Source organism: Cheilinus undulatus, linkage group 4 (assembly GCF_018320785.1).
Source record: "Cheilinus undulatus linkage group 4, ASM1832078v1, whole genome shotgun sequence".
Taxonomy (NCBI): domain Eukaryota; kingdom Metazoa; phylum Chordata; class Actinopteri; order Labriformes; family Labridae; genus Cheilinus; species Cheilinus undulatus.
In genome coordinates this window covers 31,530,622-31,551,164 of record NC_054868.1, presented here as the reverse complement: position 1 = coordinate 31,551,164, position 20,543 = coordinate 31,530,622, and the positions used below count along the sequence as shown (strand labels likewise).

At 38.7% G+C, this 20,543-nt stretch overlaps 1 protein-coding gene across 2 annotated transcripts; it reads right to left on the bottom strand.

The window, feature by feature from the left end:
• Nucleotides 1-522: 522 nt before the first annotated feature.
• On the bottom strand, nucleotides 523-19,075 carry rhot1b (ras homolog family member T1). Of its 2 annotated transcripts, XM_041785338.1 has the most exons (20): nucleotides 18,701-19,075; nucleotides 17,916-17,974; nucleotides 15,142-15,223; nucleotides 14,957-15,000; nucleotides 14,809-14,862; nucleotides 14,633-14,685; nucleotides 14,179-14,287; nucleotides 11,662-11,763; nucleotides 11,065-11,163; nucleotides 10,859-10,967; nucleotides 10,652-10,772; nucleotides 10,401-10,485; nucleotides 9,483-9,628; nucleotides 7,976-8,076; nucleotides 7,483-7,613; nucleotides 6,317-6,400; nucleotides 5,393-5,515; nucleotides 5,100-5,302; nucleotides 2,721-2,843; nucleotides 523-1,755 (listed from the first exon to the last, which is right to left on the bottom strand). In XM_041785338.1, exons 1-20 carry the CDS (start codon nucleotides 18,735-18,737, stop codon nucleotides 1,638-1,640), a joined length of 1,983 nt encoding a protein of 660 aa, XP_041641272.1. In that variant the 5' UTR covers nucleotides 18,738-19,075; the 3' UTR covers nucleotides 523-1,637. The 2 variants fall into 2 exon arrangements, with proteins under 2 accessions (XP_041641272.1, XP_041641273.1); XM_041785339.1 differs by lacking the exon at nucleotides 2,721-2,843.
• Between the last annotated feature and the right edge of the window lie 1,468 nt (nucleotides 19,076-20,543).

The following is a 20,543-nucleotide window of genomic DNA, read 5'->3' as shown; positions in this document are numbered from 1 at the left end:
ATGTTACAACTGGATTTCACACATTATTAAAAGTTAGTGAGTTCAAATCATAGTGTGGAAGAGAGAAAGTTTAAAGGAGAGATGTCACTTTTAAATAAATCATCAATTTTGTGACAAAGCTGCTTTACTATATACATTTACTCATGATCACAGATGACTGACTTCTTTCTTTTTAAGCAATGCTGCCCTCTTGTGTCTGATTTAGTCCTGTCCACATATTGTTGAAAGTGTTGCTCTAAATGATCAAAACCTGCACTAAAATAACTATCATCTCTCCCTATACTTAAGTATTTATAAAAGATGCTGCAACAAGTTATTTTGTAAGTAAAGCTACCAAGCAGACTGTTTGAAGATTATTTTGCATGTAACACCACGTGTGCCTGCTGCCTCAGTCCTTTAGAAAAGTGTTCAAATATGTCACACTGATTTTTTTTTTTTTTGTTGTTCACTGAAAAGCAAAGAAACTGTAACCCAGATCACAAGTCTATTTTAAATAAAAGATAATAAATCACTCACACTGGCTCTTATAGACAGATTTATTTACTGTAAACTTTTGGAAAGGCAGGGATAAATGAATACATGAAACTGAACCCTTGTAGCAAGCAGTGGCAGTTGTACTGAAATTAACATTTTGGACCACATTATTGCACCTTCTTTGATCAAGGAATCACAACAACGATCAACCGATCGTCATACTCCTCCAAGACCCAGCTATCCTTTAGCCAACACTCATCAGATAATTGGGAGCTAAAGAGAAACGCAGAGAGGATGGTGAGGTAATTTTTGTAGAGTTTTGCATTCAAACACTGGAATGTGGTCAGAAATCTAACACATGCAAATGCATAATGAGCAGAGTAGCTGTAATGTTCAGATTTCTAACATTTAAGTTCACAAACATAAGCACACTCACAAGTTCTGACACTGATGTGGGAAGACATGATAAAGCAGCAGACCCATTCGTCTGGTATTTGGCCTTGAAAGGAAAATTGGTTCCTGTCTGACCGAGTAATCAGAGCTAATTTTGTGCGGAAAAATGAGCAGGCTCTAAAGTAATACCTCTGCTTTCAGTGTTTTGAACATGGATCTGGCATGGCCCTTTTAGACAATGAAAAACAAATGTAGAGTATCTATATTATGTACAATATTTACATGTTGGTCAGGCTAATAACAGCGTCAATGCTACTGCATACAGCACACGTTAAAATCCCTAAACAGCAAGTTTCATTTCAATCAGGAAGCAAAGAAAAAAAATCTATATACAAATGTAACGCAGTCAAATGATACATATCACAGCTTGTCAGCAGCTTACCCTTATTTCAAATATAAATATAGATTTGTTTTTGCAAATATTTGCAAACAGATAGATTAAACAAATTAGCTATTTTGGTATAAAATTAAATATATTTCTCTTTTATTCCCAAGGAGAGAAACAAAAAGGAAGAACTGCATGATGATGCAAAAAGAACATTTGCTTATGTAAGTTTTAACACACTTTGCCCCCTCCCAAAAATAATCAAGACTCTGTAACCACAGACCATGACAGATTTTCAACACACTTCTCTTTTACTAAATGCAAATGGGAAAGCTTCATGGTCAAAATAGCTCCACTAAGTATGTGTAGAGAGGAGGCCGGAGCATCACCGTGGTTTGAGCAGCACTCTGTACATGGCGAAGCCCAGCACTGCAAACACCGTGGCCCCAACACTCGCCTTCAGCCAGAATGTAGAGCTTCTCAAGTCTGCTTGGCTCACGTGTCTGTTAAAGACAGACAAACAGGCCCAATGAAGGATTTAAGCACAGACAGAATATTGTGTTGAAGGGTCATTTCAATACAATATGGAGATGAAGAAGGAAGAATGAGGACAGGTAAGACAAAAAGTGATTCCCTACATTATTTCCTACTTTTAACAGAGTCAGAGTGGCTGATAGACACATTTTTGATACATCTTAAACCAAATTGTGAGGATTAAATATCTCTTGACACAAAATGTTAAGTTTCAGTAAGAAGGTTGAACGGTGTATCTGAAAAAGAAGATGTAAAAAACTGAAAGCAGCTCAGGAACAGAGCTTTAAAAGGTGAAGATGCTCAAAAAACACAGAAATGATGGCTATGCAGTCAGACAGCAAGGCAAGAAGGTGTAACATGGACAAAAGCAATGACAAAAAGTAGAGCTGACAACATAAAAATGACCACAGGAAAGAGAATAAAGTAGAAAAGTGCATGCTTTCAGTCCTGTTGCATTAAAATGATCATAAACAGAAGAGAAAGGAGCAAGAAAATCAATATTTCTTTGAGTGGAAACTTAATTTACTGACACAAGAAACAAGCATAGAAGAAGTAAAATAGCAGGGGAAGCAGTAGAAATCAGAAGTATAAATCAAAATGGACTTTAAAGTATATAAAAGCACATCTCCCTCATATCATGTCAAAAAATTTCCAAGTTAAAGCCAAATATTTCCTGTGACTTAGAATTGTACTTTGAGAGTTTTTTTATCCATGTTGAACTCTCAACTGCACACTACCATGAAATACAAGCAGTAAAGAGTATCTTCTTTTTATGGTACTAATCTATTCTTAGAAGTTTTTTACTAAAAATAAAACAACTCTGCAAAAAGGGAAAGAAAAATGAATGGTGCACAGGCGTGAGGTGGTGATGATGATGACACATTTGAATGTCTGTTGGAGGTGAAGTGTGGGTTTTAAAAGGTTTGAAAAGGACCTTCTGAGCACAACAGCGTAGAGTTTGGCCCTGACCGTCTGCAGCAGCTCAGAGTTGAGGAAGTTCTGACACAAGCAGAAGGTGCACCGGTTACATGTGCACATGCAGCGCAGCCGGGCGTGGCTGTAAAGAGATACGGGGGAAGACACACACAGATCACACATAAAACACACAAGAAGAAGAGAAGTACAAAGAGTTAGAAGATTCCACCCCTGTGATATGAGCAGCATCTGTGCTGTCAGAGAGAGAGAAAGAGAGAGGCTGTGGATTAAATACAGACTGATGTGTGTAATGATGGTAGTGTGTGATGTGCAGAGAGGTGCTGTGTGCTAACATTGCACTTTAAACTGACTGACAGCAGGAGTGTAAGCCTCGGGGAGAGATCAGTGTTACAGCTCAGCAGGGAAACCCTTTTACCCACAATGCAAAAGAACTGTGGTATCAGAACATCAGAGTGCATCACATCCAGAGGGCAGTGAGGGGAATTAATATAGAGTGAAGTACATCATGTCTGATACTGACACTGGCAGAGAGTGGGAACATCCCCACAGGGAGCAAGTGTATCCTCAGGCATGGAGAGAAGCGATAGAAAGTACACACAGTTCAGCTTTTGCAGACTAAAAGAAAAGGTTCACTGCAAATAGCAAACAAAAAGATCCAATATATCCCTCTAGATTGATACAGTTTGACGTCTGCAGTTGGTCCATAACTGGCAAGCAACGATTAAACCGTACAGAAGAACTACATTAAACTTCAGGTTAAGAAAAGCCCAGACTAACAGCAGCAAACCAGATACATCTGCTGTATTCACACTCAATTTAGATTTTTTTTTTTTTTTTTTCCGGAATTTTAAAATGTGGCCTTTATCAGACCCCTCCATTCACTCCAATAGAATACAAATATGAAAGTGGCCTATATTTGATTAGAAAAGATAAGATTTCAATGTGGCTGGTGCTGTCATGAAGAAATCAAATCTAAATTACAATAATAATAATAATAATAATAAACAAAAAAATAAATAATCAGATCAGGTTACTTTGGCCTGCATTACAAGTGCAGCCTATGTAGCTGGTCTTGTTCAAGAATTCAGGGCACAAGAGGGCAAAATATAGTCCTGGTAGTTTTTTGGGTTCAATATTTACATGACTAGCTGACAAACTCTATTTACAATAGACCCTGTGGTTAGGGTTGGGTGTCATTTGGGTTTTTTCCTCCATACTTACAGAACAGTACCAGTGCCTAAACCATGCCTGAAAAAATAAGAAAGTAGTCCATAGGACAAAAAAAAATCTTTAATCGCAAAGGCAATGTTAAACGAAATTGAAATTGAATTATATATCTTACAGTTAGAAATTCACTATCAACAAATTCCGACAAATTGTATTTTCTTCTAAAGACTCAACCCTATACTCTACTAAATTTTCTAATGACTTATTTTTTTACGTGTGTTACAAGTGTTAGTCTTACTAGAACTTACAAAAGCAGCGTAACATTTTAACTTCTTATTTGTTAATACTACTTTTATATATTTTATTTCTGTATTTTTAAAGTAAATTTAAATCAGAAAGTATAACATTACAGTAATACATGATGATCTGTCGTTGCACAGAAACTTCCTTGTCCCCCGTGCACAAATCAGGGCCGAGGCCCCCAAACCAAAAAGTCTAGGTTAACCAAGCGGCAACCTCCAGTCCTGAGAAATGAAGCCAATGCGGAAGTGCAAAAAAATGAAGTACAGCGAGTGCCTGCTGAGGCTGGCTGCAGGAACACCGGTAATCTCTCAGATCACCTGTTAAAAAGCTGTTATTTTTACACTAGAATTAAACTGGTTTACAGCCTGGTTCAAAAAACCAAACTTGTCTCATTAGCTAATGTCTTCATGTGCTCTCACTGTACGGGAGGGGAATTTTTTTGTACCACGATTGTTTAGATTATATTTTGGAAAAACCTGACTGTGGACTGATTGGCACGTCTCATTTGATTGACAGATAGCTCGGCAGGCAGAAGCTACGTTTTTGTTGACCAGAATGCTAGCTAGCTGACAGGAAGCCGAGGATCTGATCTGATCTAATCTGGGTTCTACTTTTATCAGTGCAAAAGACCTTTTCTCTAAGATAAGACCTGCATTTTCATGGAAGAAGAACTACAAATGTAGAGTGCTTTTACAAGGAAAGAGAAAATATCCTTGGGTAGAAAAAGTGAACATGGTGACACGTGGAAATTATACAGATTTTATCACCCCAAACACCTGCCAAGCATCAACTCCAACAGCTTATTCAAAAACCTAAATCAGGTCCCCCTGTGACCACTAGAAGTAGCTAATGCATTAAATGACACATACAAATTCAAAGTAAGTGTATTATGTGATGCTATACTTACGGGTACATGGCCATAGTGGTGAGCTTTGTGTAGATGTCCCTGTTGGGTGCTGCTGTAGTGTTGCAGGTGAAGGACTGAGGAGGCGGCATCTTGTGCCTCCTGCAGAACTCCAGAGGAGTACAGCCATACATCTGTTTGACCTCCTGCAGGTCAGACTTTGCTGCTATCATCATACATGGAGTCTTACTGTCCATGAAGTATTGCTGCAGAGGAAAGAGAGGGGGATTGCTGATGATTTTAGGCTTTTTTTTTTTTTCAGATAAATGACCTATTTTGTACATAAAGAATTTTACCTTGAAGACTTTGGCACAGTATTCAAAGGAATAAGGGTTGCTGACATCATAGACCAGACAGACAATGTCACAGGCCAGATCAGCATCAGAGAGATAGTCGAAGTCAGGGAACACTTCGTGAAGCTGATAGGAGAGAAGAGGTGGTTCATTAAATCAAGTGTCTTAGCATCAGTCCTTCTGGTATGTCAGAAAGCTACCTTATTACTCTACCTAACCGTGACCTGCTGTTGTTACCTGGTCATCATTTTCTAGCATTGACAGATCATTGGATAACCTGCTGGGGAGCTTTTTTTCTGGCATTGCATTGCTTAATCCAAAGGATTATGTTGTAAAAAAGAGGAAAAGTACATGCTGCTGTTTTGTGGATCCGAGCAAATTAACTCTTTATTTTTCGGTATGAATCATATCATTAGCTAGTGTGGTTTGATTATTGAGTGTGGCCATCTAAAACACAAATATAGAGAAGCTAACACACAAATTCTCTGCAAATGTAGAGACAGAGATTATAGAAAGTTCAGTGGTTCATTTTTTCCCCCCAAATTGGGGTCCCAATTTCTCATTCAGGATTTGGTGGTGAGTCCTGAGGCGAGATCACATGAGTACGACTCCACCAGAACTAGCACAACTCGCCATGCTTTAGTTAAGTTTACTCTCATTTTTTCCAGGCAAGTAGTGTTTGCTAATCCTATTGTCAACTAAGTGGAAATACTTGCTTAACAAAAGCAGTAAGGTGAACATGATAAGAAGCTTATATAAACAGCCCAGCCAGGTAAGCACAGCCAACCTGAGCCTGGGCTGGCCTCATAGCTGATGACCTCACACACTTTACACAGTGATATAGCCTAAAGAAAAATAGAAATCAGAATTAAAATTAATGCTGGTAAATACTGCATAAAGCTGTTCTTGATGTAAAAGGATACTCACAAGAAGGTATTTCTCCTGCCCATAAACATAGGTTGTGCTGATCGCATAGTAGGATCTGTGCTCCTCTTTTATTGTTTTTTGGAACTGAGAAAAGACAGAAATATTTTACGTTAAAAATAATAGATAATGAAATGAAACTTGGAGTGTCTGTATGTATTTCTACTATCCCATATATGCAAGAAAATGGATCATGGTAAAGTACAATAACATTTTAGATAATGATGATAAAGTCCTCTTCATGCCAAAGTCAGTCATGGTTCCACAAGGTTCAGTGATCGGGCCACTTGTTTTCATCTTAAAATAACTTTCTCCAAATGATATTATGTGAAAAGACAACTTAAATTCTCCTGTTACGTAGATGATACTCTATTATACTGATCAGTAAGGACATATCAAACCAATCAGTCAACATAACAAGAAGAGTGCCTTATGAACAGAGTAGCATGGGGGAACAAGGACGGCTTCATCTGATGACAGAAATTCCCAGGGTTCTATATAATTAGGAGATGTTTTTAAATTCCCATCTAAAATTTCTATGATGCCTTTTCTCACAGTTGCAACACTGAAATAAGTTGGCATATCCCGCCTTAAAATTTTGCATGTACTAGGTAGAACTAGGAAAAGGGATCACATCACTCCTGGAATAGCTTTTCTGCACTGACTCCTTTTAATATTGAAAATAAAGTTTAAAATCAGTCTTCTCACTTACAGAGCTCTTAATGGTTGGGTCTGTTACATTGCAAAGGGCCTACAGTCCCTCATGATCTCTGCAGACAATTATGTTCCCATAATGCAGGCCTGCTTGTAGTACCTCATGTGTCCTACAGTATGGGAGGTAGACCTTTAAATCATCAGGCCCCATTTTCTGATTGATAAACTAAACAGAGGCCTTTATTACTGTTAAGAGAAGGCTTAAAACCCAAAACCCAAGATTTTGATAAACACTGGCACAAGAATTTCCTTAGAGATTGATAATATCCTATTTTATTTATCTTGGGGCTTAAAGTGAGAGATGGCCTTGGTTTAACTTGCAATTAACCTAGACATTCTTTATGCATTATGTAATGTTATGTTTAAGTTTTGCAGGGTCTCTGGTGTGGTTGAAAGATGTCTGTGCAGGCAGCCTTTGAATTAAAATATGAATGTTCAGTACTAGTGTTTTGTACCCTGAGGTTTCTTCCCAGGAAGGCTTGAAGGAAGCCGCTCTTTCCGCTGCCAGTGTCTCCAAAGACGTTGCAGCGGAACACGCTGCGCTGGGTTTGCTTCTTCTGCAGGTCAATCTTCTTAGCTCTGGTCACTGCAGAGGACAAAACACACACACACAAGGTTCACTGTACACAACACATGGCTGCTGTCAGTAAACAACAATTGCTCTGCCTGAACTGTTGCGTCACCAACATAAAGACAGGATTGATTCACTGATGTAATTACCGATGGCACGACTGCTGAGTAGACCAGCTTAAGATGCTGAAGAATCCTGAAGGCTCCAAAATCATAATGTATTAATCTGCATTACACTACAGCAAACCTGGCATTCTGTTAGCATGATTTTTTTTCCTTGTGATGTAGTAATAACACATTACGTTTGACTTTATTCAGAGCTAATTTTCAGTCAAAATATGAACAGAGAACAGACAATATGATTCTACTGTAAATCACCTGTAATTCCTGCTGCGTGGGATTCCTGCTCAGCAACTATCGAGTAACCAAGGTAACCTAAATACTCCAGACAGCGTTGGACATCCAGATATGTTGTTAATCTGAAAAAAATCAAAAGAAAACAGACTCAGAGATTAAATATGTACTTTTCATATCATCCAACAGAAGCATTTCACTGCCTTTGTGTCTTGCAAATGAAATTTGCAAGACGCTTCCATCGTCTCTTTTATTACAGTAATAGAGTCGGCTTTGCATTATCACAAAAACTATAAATTCAAGTGCCAAACCACTTCTTGTGAGTTTCTACATACAAGAAACAATCCCCCCTCTCCCAAAAAATCCATGTACATTCCTCAAAACTTTTCAAGAAAATTCCCCAAAGCAAATTCCCCCAAATTTACATTTAAATTCCCCAAAAATGATGGAAACAGTGAAACAAATTCCCTGAAATATCCATGAAAATTCTAAGCAAATCTCCCCAAAAACTTTAAATGAAACCCTCCCAAACATATCACCTAAGTTTCCAAACATCCAGACAAATTTCCCAAATTCCCATGAAAATGCCAAAAAATATAAAGCAAATTTCCCAAAATTTTCAATGAAACCCTGTAAAATATACATATCCCCTAAATTTCCATGAAAATACTTGATAGTTCCCACACAAATTACCTGAAATATCCAAACAGAAAAGTCTCCCAATATTTCCAAGAAATTACTTTTTAATGGACATTCCGGGGAAATATTTTTTGAAAATCTAGTAGCAGAAAAAAAATATTTTTTGTAGGAAATTAAGAACATTATGTCCTCATACGTATATGCAGGATTTTAAAGGGTTAATGCACAGCCTATCGGTGGAAACCCTCACCTACTATGTGTAACTCAAAGAGGCAGCAAGGTGTTTTATCACACTTCTCATCTACGAACAGATGTAGTAACAGTGGCCACGTGTAATGTGCTAGTGTCTTAGTGTGTGTATTTCAGGTTTCCACTATGTGTCTATCTGTTGAGCCTCCTTTGCTTCCACACAATAATGCAGTGCAAAATGTTGTGTCAGTAAAAAGGCATAATGACAGCTGAACTTCATTACACCATCGTCAAAGAATCCCAGTTAAAAAATGGCTAAAAACACGCATATACAAGAGAAAAATAAACTTAATTTCATAACTTTAAATTTGTCAGATATCATTTTTTAATTTTGCTAGAGCATGCCAATGTCAGTGTGTGGAATTCTCACATACTAGCTTATATTCATTATTAACCTGCTTATAATAAATTAATTTATTAAGATTCTGGTGTTGTCTTTATCTTTTCTCAGATTGACAGCAGACAGAGCCGTAAAGATAGGAAGAGATAGTCGGTAGAACATGCAGCAAAAGGCGGATGGTTGAGGTTGAGGCCAGGTCTTGCTGTGTAGGCTGCCACACTTCTATAAAGCCCCCAGGTGGGCTCTCCAACCACCAAGCTAAACCTGCACCAAATGGTTTCAGCATTATTAACATCCACTTACGTCCACTGGGATAGATATCCCTGGTAGGTGATCCAGCCCTGCTCATTAGTGCAAACTGTGTTATTGACATCTGGACCCCAGGGCATGTACGGAAACACATCAAACAGATCTTTCAGCTCCTCTGGTGACAAGGCACAGTCACGGTCCTGGAAAATGAGACATAATACTTGGCTGAAGCATTGAGGTGAAAGCTGTGTAGCCCCTTTTCTAATAAAGTACGGACGTTGAGTAGAAATGTTGATAAAATAGAACATAACTGAAAATGACACTAAGAATTTCAAAGGCTAAAAATGATAAATTTCATTGTCTTTTTTATTACCGAATTCCACTCTGTAGAACTTTTGGGAAATCAGGAGATCAGTTTGGTAAATGCTGTAAATAATGTTTTATAATTCTTGCTTGTTGTAGGATTTCGGTGGTTCAGGGTTTGGGATACCCCTTGTCTTGTTCCTTACAGCATAATGCACCAAAACTTTTTAATAGGTGAGAAGTCAGGACTGCAGCCAGGCTGATTTAGCACCTTGACTCTTTAACAACAATATTTGGCATGGTATTTTATAGATGATTTTTAAGTGTAACTGCTCAGTTTATGTGAAAGATTAACTTAGTTTTCTTCCTGTAATTTCCTGTAGATATCATGATACATTCACAGTTGGACACTAATCGCTCTGACACAGAGCAGATCTTGGCACTAGCTGTCACTTTGGCTCTGTGACTTTCATTCTAACCTCGCGGCTAATTCTCCCGTCAATCCCTCCTCACCGACAGGAAGTTAAATCAGGTCTCAGCAGGCGGTCCGTGTCACTGTGGCAGCATACACTGGTTTTGTGCTGTGCTGAGTAACTGATTAGCTTTTTGTAAATGCCACTGCTTGTTAGAGGCTAAAGTTAAAACAGAAGCAGGTGCTTGGGATTATACCTTGTCATGTTTGTCAAAGACGCTCTGGAGAAAGAGGTAGGCATTGTGGTTGAGCTCTGTGGTGCAGTCTGGAGGAATTTTCAACCTTGAGAGCGTGAGAAATTGCACAGTAAATATTGACGAACGCCCTCGGGATACATAAACTAAACATTACAAAGAGAAGGCAGAAATATTGAGCAAACATAGTAACAGGTTTGAGTTAGTGGAGGAGCTGGTAAACAAGGCAGAGCTGGTGTCAGAAACAGACTTACGGAGGGAAGAGGTAGTCCTGATTTAACTCCAGGTCGTCATCGTATCCAAACCTCCTCAGCACTGTCCATGTTGTTTCGTGGCGGCCGCGCTGGATAAACAGGGTGTGAAGGAACAAAAATCCTATAGAGAAACATCACAGAAATTTTAAAACAGCGTAAGGTTATAGAGTTGATATGTGTACATTACGTAGAGGTAGCCAGCCCCACCTTTCAGAGTGAGTCCGTTGTCGCAAACTCCATCGTTCAAATTCTTCCTCACCACATTTTTTACATCCTCCAACGCCTGAGGCTCAAGAGGGGTGTTGAAACATGTTCGCTGTAAGAAATAGCACAAAAACATCATAAGGCAGTTAAAAATAGCAAAAAATGTTCATTTTGAACCTTTAAGCTACATCAGTCAGTAGTTAGCTTACCTGGAAGAAGTTGAGCTCATGATCATTGAGAATCCCATCGTTGTCGAGGTCAGACACTTTGAAGATTCGAGTCAGAGCTTTTGCACAAAGTAGCTTCATCTAGGATTGACAGAAGAAAAAGTTAGAGCTCCTGTGAGGAGTTCTCAGTTGGCAAGGAAACAGACTGAAATTTATACTGTTCCGTTTATGTGACCTACAAAAGTAAGAGACCATCAGCAAGAAGATCAATTATTGTTATATAGTTATTTTCAAAGCTTTTGAGTTATGAGGGTGCACTATGACTAAAACAGCTAAATTATTTAGATTTTCCAGTGCAAAAAGCTTCATGGTGACAAGTGTTTCAGAAAAGAATATATTTTTTCAGAAAATATTATTCACTCATACTTAGGACACAAACAGAAAAGAAATAAAAGAAGCCACTTTGTCCAGAGAGCTGCCAGGATATCACCATTTTAAAACTCAGCATTTGAATAAATTCAGTATAGAGTGGCATATTCATTTTTAGGCAGCATAATAAAAAACCCTCTAAAAAAAATCTCACATTAAAATTCTCTGATACAGTGGTGTAAAATTCCCAGGATGCATCTCTGCTCTTACATTTTTTTTCTCCGGACAGTAGAGAGGACCTGTAGGGTGCAGGACTGCTTTCTGAGCGTAGTAGAACAGCTCTGAGATGTTTTTTAGGTTCTTTGCTGAACACTGAAAAATAAAAAAGAAAAGGGGGCTTGGGTTACACACCTGTGCAGCACAAACCTACATACCATCGCAACACTGGCACTGCTATACACGTGATTCAAGTAAGGATATGCTTGTTTACCCACCTGCCTGAGTTTGTTTGTGGGTATACGTCTGAATATGCAGTAACAGTGAGTGTCAGAGCGTATGAGAGTGTGTGAGCTAAGTCAAGGCCAGACAGGGTATTAACACGCAGGATCTGTCTGCGGAGAAAAGCCCAGTCTAATTACCCAGTCTGAAAAATCGCAGGTACAGACCTGTAATGAGATATAGATTATCTATAAGCTGCAGACTGCAGGGGTCAAAAGTTTAACATCGCATTCCTAGCAACTGAGGATTTCACAGACTGTATTGAGAAACATGTTCAGCTGGGTTTATAGAAAGGATCATAAAAGTTGAGAGCAAATACAGAACATAGCTGTACCGTGGACAAAAGACGATTCAGGATCAAATATATAAGGGATTAAATAAAAAGAATGTCAATTCAGCCACCAGGGGGCTCTTAATCAAAACAGCAACAAACGATAATAAGTAGATTTAGCAGCGATTGCTCACAGTGTTAACCGGAAGGATAAACAGTTTCTCTCTCATGAGGCTTATTGATTCCTCAGTTCAAATAGAGACTGAGACTTTGTCTGCTCTAAGATTGTCAAAATTCCTTTTGCACAGATGTATATTAGCCTAAAGAAATACTAGTAACACAGTTTCTGGATAGCTTATACCAATATATTTAGCTATGAACTGATGCCATTAGGCCATTTATGATGAAATATTACCATATCAACAAAATCTAATCATATAGTAACTTAAGCAATTTATTACTACTACTTTGTTTATTCATCTTTTTTTTGAGTGGACCCTGGAGATAGGGGCTAAACTTTTTGTTAGATACAAGTGAGAGAGCTCCAAGGAAAATGTGTTTGGGAACCACTGATCTAGAGAGATGACGAGGCACAAAATGTTTGGATTCGTACAGGAGAGGTAAAACCCTGCAGGGCCTGTTCAAGAACCTCACAGGAAAAAAGGGTAATTAAAAACAGAGAAAATAAATTTAACTAGAATGACTACCTGGCAGCTATAACATGCTTCTCTAAGGAATACAATGGCCAGACAAATCACTGTGATGGGCCAAGAAGAATGGCTGGGCTGGTTTCTGTGGAAGTGTGTTTGATAGAAATCTTATGAGCAAGGGATGAACATGTGGCTTAATGACCTTGACCGGTTATTTCCAAAATAATTAAATCCTTGATTTAGAGTGGATAATTGTGTAAAGTTTGAAGAAATTTCCTCGAAGAATTCTTGAAATCAAATTTGCAAGTAAGGGATGAAAATGAGGCCCAGTGATATTGAGCTTTTTTTATTTTTTTAAAGATTTATTTTTGTGCCTTTTTGTGCCTAGAGGAAGGACAGTGGATAGACTCGGAAACAGGGAAGAGAGTGGGGAGAGACATGCGGCAAAGGGCCACAGGCCAAATTCGAACCCGGGCCGCCTGCATACATGGGTAGCACCTTAAACCACTCTACCATCTGCACGCCCCAACCTTGACCTTTGACCTCCAAAATTTGATCAGTTCATTTTTGGGTTGAACGCAGCATTTGTGCACAGCTTGACAAGTAAGTCCAGTTGCAAATTTCCACATTGCACAAATTACTGACTAAATATTTCATAAAAAAAATACAGAAATAGATCAGAGGTCTGATCCAGGATTAAATTATGTATAAACCTATTTTAGAAGAAGTTGCATGAATGATGAATGTGTTAGAATGTTTTCATGGAGGACAAGCTTTTATCATATAGGCAGACTGGTCAGCTTTATTAAACATTTTGTAATCAGGTTTTGTAGGATAGGGTTTTAACATTAGGCATCTCAACTGTTAACCTAACCCTTACCCCAACTCTTGATCTTAATCCAATTTCATTTCGACATTTTTAGTGTGTATTTCCATTCTGACAGAGGCGGCATCTCAGGTGAAATAATTTTCTTTAAAATAATTGGTTTTAATTCATACTCATCTAAAGCTTTGAGATCTTTTAAAATGTTTCTAAATAAGATACATTTTTAGATAGTCATAAACCTAGGTCACGTATAGTAAACATTAACCACAAATGTTGGTTCTCAATGATCGAGTTTCAACCCAACAGATCATGTTTCTCTTTCTCTTTATGCTCTGTTTAATCACTGACAATAGCCGACGACATCGATTTAAGTTCTGTTTATGACTCCTTTGAGCCTCTGCAACACGTGTGACTGAATCAATAACATTGCCACTCATTTATTTAAATGTGAAAATACTTATGGGGCAAATCAGCACTGGATAATGCATGTTCTCCATCTCTCACAGCATTAACTTTTTTACACTTGGGTCAGTCTCTCTCACCTCAACACAGGTCTCTATCTCACTGTATTGGTTCATGATGGGCAGAATGGTCTCCATGCTGCTGTGCTCCACCAGGTCTGACTTGTTCCCCACCAGGATCAGAGGAACCCTGGACACAAATGCAAACAACACAAACCACTAAATCTATAACGTGAACAAATAAATAACTTAAGACTTTAACCAGTGTTTCTTCACTTGTTTTAAGGCAACAACCTTAATCTGCCAGTTTTAGACTGAAACAGCCCCTGTGAGCCATGTTTATAAATAATTTTCCTCCCTGTGATAATGCCTCATAACTTCCAACACATGCTTTGACATTCTTTAAGTGTCTTTGCAGAGTTTCCATTAGGTTTAGGAGGGTTTTGCTGCGACATACTAATAGACAGAGGAAATGGACTCAATGTTGACCCTAATATTTCACCGCTATCTGCTATTTTTTTTTACAGGTTCTTACCTGCTGTCTTTGTCCGTGTTCTCAATAATGAGAGGGATCCAGTGGCTGGTCACCTAAGGGAAAACATGTTAAAACATTGTACTGTTTATAACTGGACTTATAATGTAAAGTGCCATACGAGTGTTAAACTGCTCTACAAAAAAAATATGGAAATTATGTGAGCAGAGTTGGCTCACCTTCTCGATGGACTTTTTGCTGTTGACAGAGTAGACGATGCAAATCACATTTGCCTATGGGAGGCCAGCACAGACAGTCCATCAGTCAATCTACCTGAAACCAGCACTTCTCTCCATGTTAACAGAAAAACTCAAAGCACTGACTGACCTTAGAAATCTCCTGAAACAGCTGCTCATCTGTCTGCTCAGCCTCTGTATGAGAAACACAGTTACACAGTGAGTAACAACTGGAAGACTTGTATGGTAAAGATTGGTCATCATGGCTAGTCACATCTGATATAATGAAACCTAAAAAAAATAGACGTATCAGACATGTCAAAAGATTTTTAGTACCCGAGTAATCCACAATGTGTGTGGGAACTCTCTCTGGCGTGACATCAGCAGGTATAGTGATTTCCTCTGCTCGGTAAGGTACCTAGGGGAAGGGTTGTCACAACACCAGAATTTCAAACTCAGATAAGATACAAGTAAAATCGAATGATTTTGAGAGCTGTGACAAAACAGAAGTCATAGGCAGTCGATGTTTGGTCATTTATTCCTTTTAATTTCCTAAAGATAACATGTAAACTTCATCATGCTTTTTAACTTGCCACACATGTTGTCTCTCTCTTCTTCCTAGTGCAGCTTTGTGCTAAAATATGATTGGGGCCCATATTCACAAACATCACAAGGATCATCTCAGCGATCATAACTTAGCTTGAAAACTGCCAGCAATGAGTTCTAGCAGGGATGCACAATATTATCGGCATGATGTTGTTATTGGCAGATATGAAAATTTCTGCTGATGGTTGCAGCCGAAGTATCAGCTCTAAATATCAATAATACCTATCATATATCTACCTTATATTAGTGAAATATACAACTGTACCATCAGATAGAGGTGGTTGCCTAGGTTGCTACACATTCAGGGAGGCCCACTGTCAGCCCTGAACTTTTTGAATGAAGTCCCAAATGTAAAACAACTAGACTGTCTACTTCTCTGCTCCTCTCTCAGTTCTGCTTGCACCTCTGGTAATTTGTGATAATCATGCAGGACGTCTGTGACCTGTGCAAATTGACCATGTCTGTATTTTGCAGAGTAAAATTTCCGGCGCAAACTGCATGCCAAATTGCATGTGTACTATGCACAGTGCTTCTGCTCTGCTTCCTACAGTTTCTCTTTGCCAGTTCCTGATCTTATATCAGTATTATTTAGGTGAACATTCACATTTTAGGTTTTGAAATTTGTCGCTGGTTGGGCTACAACAGCTGATCTGCATGAGTAGGGTTGTTGGGGATGCACAGTAATCCCAAATTTAAAGAGCATATAATATCAACATCAACTGAATTTAAATTATTAAAAGTAACAAGAAAGGTTTACAGAAAATGTCACCTGCAGATTGCAATGTGCACAACATTGCATTTCTTGGTATGAACTTTAGAAATAAAATTCACCATGCATTTTCATTGCTTCAGCCATGCACCACCCTTATGTTTTCCTTCAAAATGTCTGGAAATTCTGGGACATTACAGACTTTGCTTATCCCGTGCGAATGCATCGCACCAAATACTGATGCCAGGGGGTAATTCATAAATTACAAGAGGTCCACAGGTAATACTAAACCCATGCAAATAGCATTTTAGTCAGCAATCAAATATAGTGGTTGAGTAAACCATATTTAAAGAAACTCAGCATGTCTGCCTTACTTTGCACTGAAGAGTCCAAAAGTGGATTCTTGAAAGCGTCCAAATAATTTAAAAATACAGAATCACCACTGGTGGCACCTGATATCAGACATATCATCCCTTGAACTCTCTGTTGCATGGTGCTAAAGGGAAAACTTTAAGGGCTTGGTCTGAGGCTCTCTCAGCCATACAGTCCCTTGCCAGGAGAAGGGAAGGTTAACAGGGTGGGTGTGTGGAATGGGGTTTGGGACAGTCACTCATTACGGGGCTAAATGAGGGATTGGCAACTAGCTATATACGCTTAGTGATCTCCTTGCTATGTATATTTTACAAACCTGTCACATGCATCTTAAGTTGAAGGCTTTAAAAGAATTAATATGTTTGAAGCAGGGGTGTCATTTTTGACAGATACCCTTTTTTTTAGGCACGTATGAACTTTTTTCAGCCTATGCAGATCTCGATGCGAATATGAATCAAAACCTTTAGGAATGATTTTGCACGGAGAGGATGTATTTGACAGATCGTTCTTTTGTACATTAGGTTCTGATTAGAGAAATAACAAATGCTAGGCTTTCTGTTCAACACTATGAATTTTGTCTTTATCTTTAAAGAGCATGTGTACATGTGTTTATGTGTTGTCAACTTAACTCAATTAAAAGTTGTTCACAAAAAAAAAACAAAAAAACAAAAACAAAACAGAATCACACTTATATACATTACTATCAGGATTTAATGAACTGCAAAATCTGGAAAGCTCTTCATGTGTTTCATTCACTGTGAAGTGTTTTATGTTTACAGGGACTGAAAAAGAGAACTTGAATCATCTAATAAAACATATTTTGGAGGGATTTTAATTAATCCAGTCTGCCTGATGTTATTTATGTGGACACTTAATATCTTTAAAAATATGCTACATAAAGTTCTGGTGTCTGTGGCAACGAGCGAGTTTGTTGCAAAGCTTGCAGCTGTAATTAAATCACCAAACGTTTATCAAGGGGTTTTCATTTCTGATGTCAGACAGAGTTCAGTCGGTACTGGAGCAGGCGGGAGGAGGGAGCAGCTTGGAAAGGTATTCTTCTGTATTCTTGGCTTTTAGGGGAAATTCTTAGAAAAAGCTATGATTGTCATCTTTGGGAACAACTTTTCATACTTAGGAATAGAAAGCTTTGTGAATATGGCTCCAGTAGTTTTTAATGCTTCTGTATTTATTTAAATACAATCTTCAATTAAAATAGCAGATACTGTATAATTTTAAAAAAAACTGGGCATAGGTAAGATTTTTCCTTAAATTGCCAATTTGACCTCTGAGCAACACAGCAAGGTTAGGAAAAGTAATTCCAACGATTTACGAAGCTTTAGTAACACAGTAAATTAAATGTTTTGGATAGGAGTGTTATTATTCAGTCTTTCAGAAACTAATGTAATGAAAAAATGATCCATACCACTTCTGGGAATTCCTCACTGACCAGGGACATGATGAGAGACGTCTTGCCCACTTTGGCTGTCAGAGGAGACAGGGACAAGAGGATTGAGAGATCAGTAAAAATTAGATTAAGCAGTACACTTAGCATTCATTCATTATAGTCTGCATTAATATTTAGGTTGCATTTTAAATACTGTAAAGTTAAGACTGTGACTGTATACTGTGATCCCAAAGTATTTTGGAGGTAAATTCAGTAAAAACTTTATCATCTATGTGCTTGGATTTTGCCTCCTTAAATGTCATGATATTGCACAAAGTCACAGACCAGTTCTGTTTGGCTTAGCTGGAATAAATCAGTTTTTCACAACAACATTGCTCCTGGTGGTCTAATGCTAAAACGTAGATAAATCCAACTTGCAACATTTAATTTTCTTTCCAAATAGGTTTATGTTAACAGTGCAAAGTTTTGTTATCTGAGAGCACAATCACATGAAATGACTGATGCTAGTGAGGTTAAAATAGTGTAAAAATATCAAAGTTGGTGCAAATAAAAGGTTTTATATAATTGCAATTTTCTTTAACAGGGGTGCCCAGGCCGAGGACTGCATTATTACAAGAACTCTGAGTGCAGACTGGCATAAATCATCACAACTGCAGAAATAAAAGGTAGAAACCCACTGAAGTGGACACAGGCACCATCACAGTGAGACCCTGTCAGCAGCATCTCATGCTCAGCTGGTAGCATCAATGGCCACTAAAAGCTTCACCCTGCTTACTCTCACAGTAAATGACAGCTCTACTTACGCTCTCCCACCAATAATATCCTCACGTCTTTGCGCATCTTCTCCAGTGTCGACGGTCTCGTTAGACGGTTGTGAGAGAAACATTTATGCCCCAGTCTGGATGAAGGATACCTGCAGCCAGCTCTCCTCGGCCTGGCTCGCCTTGCTAACGGCTACGTCCGCATTTCAGCCCCAGTTTACTCCGGTTTATAACACACAGCACCGTTAGAGGGATGCAGCCAAACCTTTAGCTGGATATCTGGAGAACCATCAAGCTGTTCGGAGTATACTCCGTCTACCAGACTCAGTCGGTCGGCTCTTCTGATGATAGGTCAGCCGGCTAATCTACACATAAACTGGACTGTTCACAGCATTAGCGAGCGCTAGCATGCGCGTGTCAGCGACGCCCCTTTGGACTCAGCTGACTGTGGAGAGCAAAGATCGTCTATTGAACAACGATGCGCGCGGGGCGGGTTCTTGGTATTTTTATCTTTTTAGTAAATCCGAATATAATACGGATTTTTACATAAGGCCAGTTAGACTATTTAGTTTTGTCCCTTTATTTTTCCTAATTGTATTTCACCTTCTTCTTTTACAATTTTACAATGTTTAATGTCATTTAGCAGACGCTTTCGTCTAAAGCGACTTACATCTGAGAGAGTAATAAATCGCTTATCTGAATCTCCTCTGAATCAGAGTCCCCTAGTCTGGAGGAAGATCGGATAGGGGCAGAATCCAAGGTACTTGACTCCAGTGTTTTCAGTTTCCACAGTCAGTGATGGTTTGGGGTGTCATGTCATGTGCTGCTGCTGGTCCACTGTGCTTGATCAAGCCCAGAGCCAGCTGTCAGCCGTCTCCCAGGAGCATTTTGGGCATTTCATTTTTCAATCTGTTGAGAAACTTTATGGAGATACTTTTTCCAGCTGGACTTTGCAGCTGCCCACACTGTCAAAAGTCTAAACTAGTTTTCTGACCATAGTATTACTGTGTCTGATTGGCCAGCCAACTGGCCTAACCTGAACCCCATAAGGAATCTCTGGACTATTGTCAAGGGGAAAATGAGAGACACCGGATTCAACAGTACAGACGAGCTGAAGGCAGCTATCACAGCTACCTTGGCCAAAACTCCAGCAGTGCCACAGACTGATTGTCTGCAAACAATTAAAGTTTATGTTGTAAAAAAACACCAGTTAATGTACTTTAAAACAGTTCCTGAATAAATACAGTCCCTGTAAAGTGGAATTAAACTTTGTCCCTTAACTCACTAGATATGTTTGAATAAGGTTGCTGTTAATATCTGAAAACACTGGGATCTATGTGTGACTAAATTTTGATTTAGAATATGAGAAAGTTGTTCACCTCTTTCTTGGCTTGGTTTTATTTGAGCTGAGCAATTATGTGAGCCCATGACATCACTGGTCTTGATGGAGAACTGCCCCACCTCCCTAACACTACAATGATAGGCTATAAAATTACAGAGCAGTTCATTTCAATACAGTGTTGTTTGCCATTGTCACTGCCTGCATGAAGGTAAGCACCCAGTTACATGCTGTTTTTTGTTCATTATGAAGTAAATTTCCCAAACCTATCGGGTCATTTAAAGCATAATAAAGAGATTTGTACCAGAAAACATCAAATTTAATCCCCAACTTCAGTCTCTATTGCAGCTGCACTCAGATAAGAAGCATTTTTTTAATTTAAGAGGATTGTATTTCTTGTGAGTGGGTGTGGCTTCAGCTCATTAAACCAACACGCCCACACCATCCTCCAGCAGATTTACTGTGTCGTTTTTCATGATTTTGAAGCTTAATTGTATAAACTTAGAGATGGTTTTCATAACTGAAATTTGGCATGGTGGTTTATAA

Coding starts and splice junctions, on each gene's coding strand:
- rhot1b (XM_041785338.1), bottom strand. CDS start 18,737: ATGCGCAAAGACGTGAGGATATTATTGGTGGGAGAGC. Junction 10,968..11,064: donor ATGAGCTCAACTTCTTCCAG/GTAAGCTAACTA, acceptor TATTTCTTACAG/CGAACATGTTTCAACACCCC. Junction 5,303..5,392: donor ACTGTGCCAAAGTCTTCAAG/GTAAAATTCTTT, acceptor TTTCCTCTGCAG/CAATACTTCATGGACAGTAA.